General features: G+C 36.5%; 1 protein-coding gene across 6 annotated transcripts in view; it reads left to right on the forward strand.

Moving 5' to 3' along the window:
- MME (membrane metalloendopeptidase) overlaps positions 1 to 11841 on the forward strand; it is an 84360-nt gene extending 72519 nt beyond the window's left edge. For 4 of the 6 annotated variants that reach the window (XM_036218993.1, XM_036218994.1, XM_036218995.1 and 1 more), the window contains exons 20-23: positions 126 to 191; positions 3080 to 3175; positions 3520 to 3596; positions 10624 to 11841. In XM_036218993.1, the coding sequence (XP_036074886.1) occupies positions 126 to 191; positions 3080 to 3175; positions 3520 to 3596; positions 10624 to 10723 (339 nt within the window). In that variant the 3' untranslated portion in view covers positions 10724 to 11841. The remainder of the gene's footprint in view (positions 1 to 125; positions 192 to 3079; positions 3176 to 3519; positions 3597 to 10623) is intronic. The other 2 variants (XM_036218991.1, XM_036218992.1) reach the window with 1 other exon arrangement.
- Positions 11842 to 12304: the final 463 nt, after the last annotated feature.

The raw sequence follows: 12304 nt of genomic DNA on the forward strand, positions 1-12304 counted from the left end.
GTCATCGGCATTCTCTTGAAACGTTTTAGATATGTTCAATCTTAAGTGAATTATTGATGCTTTCTTAACAATCATAATACCGTTAGGGGTCTTTAAACCTATGTTTTGTTTTGTTTTTTTAACAGCTCAATGGGATTAATACACTGGGAGAAAACATCGCTGATAATGGAGGTATTGGCCAAGCATACAGAGTGAGTAATGATATTCTCTTCCTATTTTAGTGGTTGTGCATGTATTTGTCGTAGTTAATCATTCGTTTAAAGTCTTTTGCAAAGGACATATATAATATCAGCAATAAATGATGGAAATGGAAAATATGAAGAGAAAGGGGATTGTAACTGTGCTAATGAGCAGAGACTGTGCAGTTGTGATTGAGCTGAGCCTAAGGAGCTGAGCAGATGAAACACGGAGTGCTCTATCAGCAGAAATGTGGAGATGTGCCAGTTCACAGAGGAGGCAACGTTTTTCTAAGAAATAATCTCTGAAATAAATTCATTCCAAAAGATGCCCCATAAAAAAGATTGTTTCAGAGTCATTAGTCAATGGGCGGAACAGGACCCTTGGTTTCACAACAGGTGAAGAAGTGTTCAGGAGTCATAACCAGCGTAGTCCACGGGCACAGTATTAAACCTCAGTCCAGTTACAATGGTACAGTGAGGGACTAAGTGATAGGATTTAAGCATGTGGCTTTTTAGTCATCCAAACTCTTATAACCAGAGGAGTTTATCACGGAGCATCCCTTAGAATCTCATTTAGCCTCCCATTCATTATTGCTTTCAACAGATACTTACGCATTTGACACTATTCTTAGTGCTGAAGATATAGCTGCAAACCCTCCATAAATAAGGTTTCTTAGATGATCTAGTAGATGCCATACACACAAGAAAAAGTAGGGATTTTCACAGAATGGAGGAATTCCATTCTTGGAAGCAACAATGAAGAGTGAGGGTGATTTTTGTGTGCTGCTTCCCACAATGAGGTAGTCCAGATGTGGGCGAACCAGCAGAATCTACTTGAGAAAATACAGGTGACAGGGTGTTCCCAGGATAGAACCAGGCTTCTCTAAGGGGACGGATTGAGTGTTCCATGGAGTGGATGAGAATGTAGCGTTATTTGTTTACCACAGAACTGTTTGGGTTAGAGGAGTGGAGGAGAGGATCAGTGGTTGGGTCTGGAACGAGGAAGCATCAGAGCAGTGTGGGAGAGATGACTGGTGGGGCCTGTCACTTGGCAGTGAACATGGATGATCAGAGTGTGAGACTTTGGAGATTAAGCTGGCTGCAGAGTTTTCAAAAGAATGAATCCCAGCCAAGTCCTAGGAGATCGTTGCTTCTTCGAATGCTTGGTAATTTTTTTACTGGATGCCTGACAGTGTGCATTTTACCTCTTTGGGTGCTGGATATTTTTGATTTTTGTTTTCCTATAAATATTCTTGATCTTTATTCTAGGATACAGTTAAATTTCTCAGAAATGGTTTGGTCTGTTTTGATCTTGCTCTTACAGCTCATTCAGTGAGACTAGGAGAGTGCTCAGTCTAAAGAGAATAGTTATTCTTCACTGTTGGGGCAAGATCCTACTGTGTGAATCTCGAGGTCTTTTATTTTTGTCAGGTGTAAGCACCAGGCATTTTTATCTCTAATCCTATGCGTGCTTCCTTCCCTAGCTTTGGTACTCACATACTCAGCTGAATACTCGATCATCTGATCTCTTGAGATCCTCTATCTGTGTAGCTTTCTCCTCTTCAGTACCCTGTCTTTGGTTTCCCTGAACTCAACTCCTTCTCAACTCAAGTTTCCTTTGTCTATGATGTAGGCTGGATAAGCTCAGGCAATAAGCTGGGGTAATCAGGGCTCATCTTATTTGTTTACCATCTCACAGAGGTCACTCTCCTTTTTCCTGATGTCCAGCATCATGCAAGCCATTGTTTCCTATATTTCGTCCATCATTTGGTTTTTTCAGTGGGAGGGTAAATTCATTCCCTGTCGCTCTATCTTTCCTGGAAGCTTGGAAGGCATTGGCACTCTTAATAATCCCGTGGTTATTCTAATACGTAGACAGATTGAGAATCACTGCTATAAAAATCTGGGTTCCCGATGCTTCCATGGAGATCCTTACCTAGAGCAAGTACAGGATTATTATAACTAAGCAAATTATAATCATCAAATATTTTATTGTACATAAAATTGTAACACCTAAGGCCCTGTCCCCTGCTGGATTGTGAGCTCCCTAAAAGGGAGCAAGTATCCCCCGTTTCCCCAGCATCTTTACATAGTAAAGAGTCAATAAATCTATGTTAATGACAAGTAGAAAGAAAGGAAACATATCTTCTGTTTATCGAATTGATCACTTACCTTTATATTAAATTGGAAGTGACATATCTGAAAAAGTTTGTTGTTAATCCCTTAAGTATATCTAGCAGAGGAATACTACATTTTTCCATTGTATCTATAAATTCTTAAGAATTGAGAACATTTTCTGATGTTCAAGTAGTCTAAATTCCTTCATCCTAATGTAACTAAGGTTCGGTTTGTTTTGCCCTGTCTTCAGGGTGCCAAAATAATCGCTCATCCTTATTTTTAGAATCATAGGATACTAGGCCTTTAAGGGATCTTAAGAGAATCCCTTGACTTTTGGCAAGAATCACTCAAACAAAGTCTGGACTGAGTATATTTTGCTAAGAGTAGTAATTAAGCTAAATATAGCAATGACAGACTCCCTTGGCAATCCATTCTTCCAACAAGCTGAACATATCCATCTATCAATAGAACTACCTTTAAATAAGTCTTTCATTACTTATTTAAGTCATCTATTCATTCAACTGACATTTATTGACCATTGACCTGTGCTAGGCTCTTGTCATCTGTTAATCAGTATCCTGTTCTTTTCAGAGCATTTATAAATAAATTCATTTTCTTTCTAATCCATGAAATAGTTGTAGGTTACCATATGTAAATATATTATTATGATGATTCTGATACAAAAGGTTAATTACTTGCTTACATGGTCTTTTGCATATATTTATATATATACATAATTTGAAAATGATAAACATCATATTTCTGTTTCATTAACTGTCTAGGCCTATCAAAATTATGTTAAAAAGAATGGTGAAGAAAAATTACTTCCTGGACTTGACCTAAATCACAAGCAACTATTCTTCTTGAACTTTGCCCAGGTATTATATCTTTCTTGATTGATAGATATAAAATCATTTTGAGTTACAATTTTATAGTAAGTTAGATATTGCGTGCTGAGTTTTCTTGTTTAAATCAGTTGTGGCAAATTTTTTGACTTGACTAAATTTCACTGTGTATAATAGACTGTCAGATCATATTAATGATAATTATGATCCTGGCTGCCTATCATTGAACATCATTTGAAGAGTAAATAGTTGAGGAATGCAGAATCCCAATTTAACTTTTACAAATAGGAAGTTTGCTTTTCCCCTTGCCTCCCCAAACAAGTAATCCTCGATTAAACCCAAGCACACTGTTTTTCTTTTTGTATCCCTGTTCCTAGGTGTGGTGTGGGACCTACAGGCCAGAATATGCAGTCAACTCCATTAAAACAGATGTCCACAGTCCAGGCAATTTCAGGTGCGTGGGTTGGTAGAGCAGTCAAGGTGCTTCAGTATTGGCTCCATTACTTCTATGTTTGGAAACTGGCCTTTTCTAACTCTGATTCTATAACATTTGGACATCTAGTATTTTTTTTTTTCTTTTGAGGGTTACAGTTAGGATCATCAGAACACATCAGGATAAATGTCTTGTTTGCACAAGCATAGCCTTGAGTGCTCCTGTTTTCAGAATATATGTAACTTAGGCTCAGTTCTTGATGGATCCCAACATAAATATCACCTCACAACAGTGGCTCTATTTAAAACTAGGACAAACACATTTCTAACAAACTGTGAAAGGTTTAGGCCTAAGTCCAATGAGTAGCTGTTCCAAAGAAAGATATCCATTCCACATAAAGGGAAACTTCCTAGTAGTAAGAGATTGTCTGACAGGGAATAAGGTTATCCCCAAAACTCCAGGGAGAGAATACCTTGAGGCAGAGGTCAGAGTACAACCCCTCAAGGACAGTGGAGAAAAATGCTCTGCAGAATGGAAGGTTAAGTTAGAAGATATCTAAAGTCCTTCCCAAATCATAAAATCTAAGAGAATATTGGATTGAAAGAGAATCACTCTAACCAATATTTGAATGTTAAATCCTAAATCCTATGTATCTATTTTAGAACTAAATTCCTAATACTATAACACTTCATCACTGATTTGCTGATCAACAACAACCTTCTAAGGCAAAAATGTCTGAAAAACATTTAAAATTGTATAGGATAGTTGGAAAACAGAGTTCGAGAACAAAAGAACTTATGAGCTAAATTTTAAATGGCCTTGCTAAATAAACATAAGCATAGTGCCTGCATCATTCACTCCTAGGGAAAAACCACATTCAATTGTGAAACAATAAAATAGCACATTTAAAAATTAAGTAATTTACTCATCTTGTTCTAGTTTCATTGTCATCATAATTCAGTATTTACCTGAATGGTTCTTTCAAAATTCATTCACTCAACAACTATTTATTGTGTGCCCATTGTGTGTATAATTCAAGCTAAATTTAGTCTTGCTAGGATATCCAAATTAACTACTTTTTAGGTGATGAGCAACAGAAGTCACTGGATCAATTGACATAATGGTTTATCCAAGTAACTTTTAGTTTCAGTTCTTAAAAGTTGTCTTTCATCTTTGGAAGTTAAAGTATAAGAATTCATATCTGAGGATAACAGGGAGCAATTATAAGCTTACACAAACAATCTAATTTTTCAAAACTCTGCTCTGCATATCTTGATGAAATAGCGCATATATTCATAGAAACCTAAGTGAATTTAAGTAATATTATTGTAATATTGGTACATCTGTCATCCTCAGAGAATGGGGGTTGCAAATTAATTAATTTTTTGATAGCTGAAACTTGTCTCTTGAGTAGTAACATTTTTATCTTAACCACTGGATTAAAATCGCTCTGTTTAAAATACATTTTCAACCTTCCTGCCTATCCTGAACAAAACCTAATCTTTTTATTTTATTTTTTTGGTGACGCAAATTATTGTTATGACTAATTGTTCTGGTTTCGCTGTTTATTAGTCTAGTGAAATTCTCAAAACCTGGAGTGTGGGGAGCTACTTATTCCTACACTAAAGAGCCACCAATGGTGGTGCTTTTTGACTTTTCATTTGGACATTTTATTGTGCCTGTTTGTTTGTTTTGTCTTTGGTTCTCTTTTCTGTTACTTGTGGCCGTCCCATCCCTCCATTTTAATATGCACAGAAAAAAAATATCTCCTTACACTTGTATGGGAAAAAATGGATGTAAGTTTTGAAATAAGAAACACATGAGTTTCAACCATGATTTTGCCATTTACGAGCTGTTACTTAGCGTCTGTGTCTCAATTTCTTGATATGTAAAATGAGGATTAAAATGTTATGAGAGTTGCTAGGAAGATTAATGGTAAAATGCATTCAAAGTCTCTATTACATATTCGTGTTTGAAAATTAGTATTAGAATTGGTTTTAGATAAGAAAGGTATGAACAGAATAAGAACTTATATGAATAAAGTATACGGACTTTGCAACATTCCTTGTGGGCTTCTGACTGTTCATTGCTTATGTTTGAATAGTTCAGAATGTCAATAACTGATCACTGGTTAAGTGATATGTAACTGTTTTCTACTATGAATTTTAAACTACCAATTTTTTATAAATACATAGAATTTTGTATTTGTAAAAATATTTATCATTTTATTATAAATGTGTGAAATTATTTTCAACTTTTATTTTCTTTGTTCTGGCCCAAAAGATGTCTTTATGATTATTTTTCATTCATAATAAGAAGAGTATGTGTTGATGGTTTTTTTTTTTTTTTTTAAGGGTAAATTTTGCCAACCTTTTGTCAAGGAAATTATTTTCTCTGGAGGTAAAGGGATTTCCTTGGCAAAAGGTTGAGGTTACATTTAGTTTTGGAAACAGGCTGCTTCCTGGCTGTACAAAGTAAAACATATTTTTTAAAGAACCTTGAAAACTAAGAGACATTGAGTTGCTATTGAAAAATTGTGTAGAGTGGTTGATGTAGAAATTTCTGAAACAGAGGAAGTTTTGGTAGTCTTATGCTTAAACAGCCACAGTACAAAAAACAAAAGGCAAATTATTCTTTATATAAAGCTGAATCAATAAAACCATTTGTTAGGTCTAAGCTATAATTATCCTATTCTTGCTAACTAAAGTCTTAGATACTTTTAAATAAACTTATAAAAGTTTAATATTTAAAACAAAAACATTTTCCCTTGATATTGTAGAAATTGAATTCACAATTTAAATGACTTCTTTTTAGAAATCCTGCTTTTGTTAGCCATCCACAGTCATTTCAGGGAATGAGTGTTAGGATAATATTTACTATTATCTGTAAAATTATATTTACTATAATTTGTAAAGTTGTTTATATGGAATATGTCTATGAAACATGTTAGGGTCTGGTAATTTGTTAAAGCAAGTCCTAATGGACAGAATGTTACCAGTGTGTATGCTACTTAAATAGTAATGGGGCTAATTTAGATGCTTCACTTGCTGGATACTATTTTCCAGTCAGAAAAGGGGCACTTTATAAAACTAACACCACTAATAATATGAGAAATATTTTCCATAGCTTGATTACTAATACTTATGAAAAAAATTGTAGTGTTTTATGTGGACATTTTCAAGTAATATAGCTATTTTGTTCCTTAGAATTCCATGATTTAGCATACTTAAGCTAAACCCTCTTTGAAATACCAATGTTTTCTCCATTTATCTCCATTTAGCATTTGTTTCTGATATTTTTGTAAATATTAGAGTGGATTTTGGTGAGTCTTATAGAAGTCCTGTTAGCTTTTATTAATCTTTAGCTCATACATAGAAATCTATTTAGGCATTTATTTCTTTATAAATTTTTAGTGAAACATGCTGATTGATGTGAACTTTAAAAGAATCATGAACATTAGTTAATGGTAATGATTGGAGAGTTTATTCATGAATGGTTCTAGTTAACCTTGTAGCCAAGTCAGAGGACCCATTAATTGCAAAAATGTTTATTCAGTAATTCAAAAATCCAGTTAATTGCAGACCGGAGTAATCGGGTCAGTTATAGGATACAAAGTCCACTCTTGGTCACATGATGTCCAATTCCATCTCTCTTAGGTGTTTTTTGTTTTGATGTTTTCCAGTTTTATTGAGAAATAATTGACATATATCACTACATAAGTTTAAGGCATACAGCTTGATTGTTTGATTTGCATATATTATGAAATGATTACCACAGTAGGTTCAGCTGACATCCAAACCAAAAGTTTATGCCTTTTTGACCACTGTCTTCCATTTCCTCCTCCCCCCACCATTCACCTATAGATGTTTTTCATATGAGCCATTATTTGCCAAGGGAATAAACAGCAGCAGTACAATAACATCGTTTATGGGATAAAGTAAAAAGTTCAACTAAACCATTTTAAGAAATAATCAGTAAAAGCCTCTTCTGTTATTATAAACACAAATACAAAAACTATATAGTTTTCATATAGCATGAAATTCATGTAAGGTTTCTATGTAATGTTAATGAAGTATGATCCCACTCTTAGAGAATGGATTCATTTTTTTATTAATAATGTATACACGTTTCGAAACAGATTATTTATGTCATCTGTTCAAAGATTTGATGTTATAAACAACCAAGCAATAGCTAGAGTCCTAGGTAAATAAATGAACCCCAGATATGTTGTTGACCTAATTATTCAGAATTAAATGATCTAAGTGAAGCCTTTGGCTGCAGAGAGAGGAGGTGGTATGGAGCTGGAGAGTTAAGTGTGCATTAGGTTGAGTATTGTCACATTGCTAACTCCTAGTAGTGTTTTGTAAAGACTTCTTTTGAGGCATAGTTTTTTCTTCTTTTTAATTTCCTTAATATGTTTAAGAGAAATGTAGAATTAAGTCCTGGGTTTGAACATTTTTACTGAAGTTCTTGTCCTCATATGATTATACCTAAGACATAATTCTTTTAAAAAATTAATAAAATTAAAAACAACAACAACGACAGCTCTTCAAGTCAATGCCTCCTTACTTGGAGGCCTTGTCAGGCCATCCTGACAGTTGTCTCTCAGTTCGTGTACAGGGCTTCTTAAAGTGGGAGGAGATCGGAGTAAATGGGCCAGAGCTCTCTGACTCAGAGTCTGTGGGCCTAGAACCTAAAAGACTGAAAACCCATATGGAGCCCTGATGTCTAAATCTTTTTATTCCTACATATACAGTCATGTTTGACCATGTATCAAGTGAATTGTTCTGAACTTTCAGATGTAGGAAATGACACACTTATTATTACATTTACATCAAATTAATTCATACTCTAAGCTCCCACCCGAAGCCAGGATGTGAGAAATTTAGTTTCAGCAGTTTTCAGCGCACTCCTTTCTGGGGCTATACAAGAACCCAGAGGCCTCATGGAAGCCTAGAAATTACCAACAAGCCTCCGTCTCCACTCTGCTGTGGCCACCCTGACCTTTGATGATCAGGCTCCCCGACAGCCACGCACCCTCCGATCAGAGAGGAGGGAGGCGTGTCTTGGTCATTCACACGCCATTACGGGGCCCCTCCTCAGGCTTGGGGATGTGGGCCAGTCTTCTCCCTCCCAGGTAGACTAACAGATGTAAATTCCCCAGCTTTGGCCTCCACCCGTTCTCAACCCTCACCTCTATCCCAGACAGATTTCTTTTAAGACTCCACTAGGAGTCCTGAAAACCAAAAATGTTTACATCCTCTCTGAAGGACAGGTGGTGGGGGGGGGGGGGCGGTATTGAGAGGTAGCCGATGTGGTAATGGATGACACATTAGAAAGTCAGACTTTGAGAAGTTCAGCATGGGTCTTTCTTTCCTAGAATGGGGATTGGGAAAGGAAAAGCTTTCTTTCTGTCCTAGTGAGTTCATAGTAGCAAATAAACAACAAAAATACTAAGCAGTGTTTCTCTTTATAATGCCTTATCACTCCTGTACATGTAATCACTGTGATCAAGCGACAGATTTATTCCTCCAGTGAGCAATGAGTCCTGCAATACGCAAAGCACTGTGCTAGGCTTTGGGGTGCAGCAGGGAGCAAGTACACATAGTATTTTGCCTTCGTAGAGATTCCGCTGTAGTGGATATGTCAGGAAGTAAAGGAGAGCAGGTCATTGTAAACTGTGGTGAGTGCTGTGACGGGGCTAGTACAGGTGAGAGGAGTCAATTTAGACAGCGTCAGGCCTCTGAGGAGGTGTAAGTGGAGACATGAAGGCTGAGAAGGAGCTAGCCGTGTAGTCACTGAGGAGTCACTTAGCAGGGTGTGGGCTCAGCAGGAGCAGCAGGCTCTGAAGAGGGAGTGAACTTGGCTGGTTTGAGAAATGGAAAGTAGTTCAGTATAGTTTGAGCCTATAATGAGAAACGGGAAAAGAAACGTATCGTGAGGTGGCCGGAAAGGTAGACTGGAGTCCTCGGGACATTGGAGGTCACGGTGGGGTGGATGGCTTTCCTTCAAGCCCCTGGAATGTTTTAAGTAAGAGATTTATGGAATTTGATTTAAATGTTAATAATGCTGTGTGGAGAACAGGTTCGAGGAGAGAGAAGTGGGAAGATGTATACGTTAGCACATCCGCTGTGTGTGCGGATCTTCATAACTTAAAACATACTCTGTGTAACTCATTCCTAGTCTTCCCACTATTCCAGTCCGCTTGCCTCGCAGCCACCTCCTCTTAACCCAAGGTGGGTGTGGCAGGTGGTCCCAGTGGGAAGAGAAGGGAAGGAGCTGGTTCGGGGATGATGGGAAAACATCACCTCTGCATCATTGTACTGACTTGTCTTCCTTCAAATGCTGCTTGGTGCCGATAGTAGATTGGTCAGTGTTGTTTTTGCCCATTGGGGTCAGAGATAAGAAGAAATTGTCATGTTGCCAGCCCTTTCCAGTTATTCAGGCCAAATCAAGTTTCTGATATTTATGGAGTTCTTTTTTTTCTGGGGGGGGGGGGGAAGAAAAGAATTATCTTCCTTGTTAAATCAACAAATATCTATTTAAAGTCCATTATATTTAAATTATTTTGTGAGCCCTTTCAAGATATAGTGAAAAATCATGATTTTATTCTTTGGTCAAATTCTTCTTAGTTTAACTACAATTCCAAATATGAATTATGCATTTATCTTGCAAACACATTTATTTTATAAATTAACTCCCCATGACAACCTTAAAATGCAGGTACTATTACTATATGCATTTTACAGGAAAGGAAACTGAGGCACCGAGAGGCTAAATGAATGCAACTCATAACCAGGGTTCAAACCATATAGTCTGTCTTCAAAATCTGTTCTCTTAACTTCTACACTTTGTTACCTTTCCACATACAAATTCTGTTAATTAGGAATGATCTCATTCTACCAATTTCTTTTCTTTTTTTTTTCTTTTAAACTATAAATTCCAAATTCACTCGCTGGGCCTACATAAAGAAGTTCTGTAGAGCTCCCACATGGTATGGACATGCATATCAGATGCTGATGGTGACTTTTGTTTGTTTGTTTCTTAGAATTATTGGAACTTTGCAGAACTCCCCTGAGTTTTCCGAAGCCTTTCATTGCCTCAAAAATTCATACATGAATCCAGAAACAAAATGCCGAATTTGGTGATCTTCAGAAGAACTGGTGCAGCCCTTGGCTAGACTTGTTAACACCGCAGAAATGGGGAACTCTGCGAAGAGAATGGGCCACAGAAGCCACTCTATTACATGGGGACAATTAACAGAGATGAGAGCATCATAATGAAAATGAAGTTTATTCTGGAAAAGACATGGAGGGAGGAGGGGCTCTAATGTCTTATCAAATCAATCATTTCTCACTGTGTAAATAATGCTTAATTTGTAAAGAGAGTATTACCATTCATTTCTGTTTCTCACGTGATCTGCCAGTTTGATGTTGTCTTTTAAAATCAGTGTTCACCACTACATAGAGCAGGGTTTCTAATCCAGAGGAAAATGAAGAGGAGAAAGGCACCAGCAGAACTGAGGCATGAGAGTTAAAGGCACATTGCTAAAGTCCTTGTTTTTACTTTTATTTGCAACATTTATTCTTCAAGTCTCTTCCAAAGAATTCTTATACATACCGGGACATTGGGACTTATGTAGTTTAAACTAACTTTGCCTGTCATCAGTTATTCATTCTGAGATCATTTTCTTTTAAGTACTTAGGGCTAAAATGTCTACAACTGTTTTTTTGTTATACTTGGCTTTGACTGATACTCGGATTCTTAAGGCTCCCTGAAATTTTCTAAGCAGTTTCTTGCTCTCGCTCTCAAAACTTGGTCTTTTTAAGAGATTTGTAGTAATGTATAAATAATAATTTTTATATTTAATTATTAACTACATTTATGACTAAGTAATTATTATTATAGGTAATCATTGAATATTGACATTTCAGACCGAGATAAATGGTTACGAACCAAGATCTGTAAAGTGATATACAGATAAACATTTTGAGACTTTTTAAACTTATAAATCATATTGATGAAAAGTTTTAAGTACAAACCTTGGGTTAAAAATTGCCATTGGACAGTTGTCTAAAGATACATGACTTGTAGTTTATAAGCAGGATTTTCAAAATTAAACCTGTCCCTGAGGTGGCTGTAATAAAGGGGCAAGCCTGCATCGATGTAGCTCTGCATCTCCTTATCTTTTCAGATTTGTCATCTGATGGAAATATTTTGATAATAAATTGAAATGTGGGGCCGTTACTCACTAAGCCTGCTGTGTCAGCTGTCTAGCTTTGGAAAGTGCATTTTTAAAATTTTTATTTTATTATGAGTTCCAAGTATACAGTACACTGGTTATGAGTTCCAAGTATACAGTACAGTTGGAGCAATGACACGATTCCACCAATTACTCTAGCACCCATCTGGCTCTACACACAGTCATTACAATACTACTGACTACTTTCGCTACTCCTAATCCCCATCCGTGACCATATTTTAACTACTAAGTCCTACTTCTTTAACCCTTCACCCTGAAAAGTGCATTTCTGAATACAAATGAGAGGCTTCCACACCACCACCTCAGATAGACCTGCTTCTCAAATTCTAACTCTCCGCAATCTGGGAGGGGACCGTTTAGGTCCCTGATAGGAACTCATCTCTTGAGGCTTTTATATTCTTCTCTTTTCCTATCCTGTTGACTACTTTAGTCCATTACTTGATTCATATTTTAAAAAGAGGTACAC

The sequence above is a fragment of the Rousettus aegyptiacus genome, unplaced genomic scaffold (assembly GCF_014176215.1).
Source record: "Rousettus aegyptiacus isolate mRouAeg1 unplaced genomic scaffold, mRouAeg1.p scaffold_m13_p_4, whole genome shotgun sequence".
In the NCBI taxonomy this organism is placed as follows: Eukaryota; Metazoa; Chordata; class Mammalia; order Chiroptera; family Pteropodidae; genus Rousettus; species Rousettus aegyptiacus.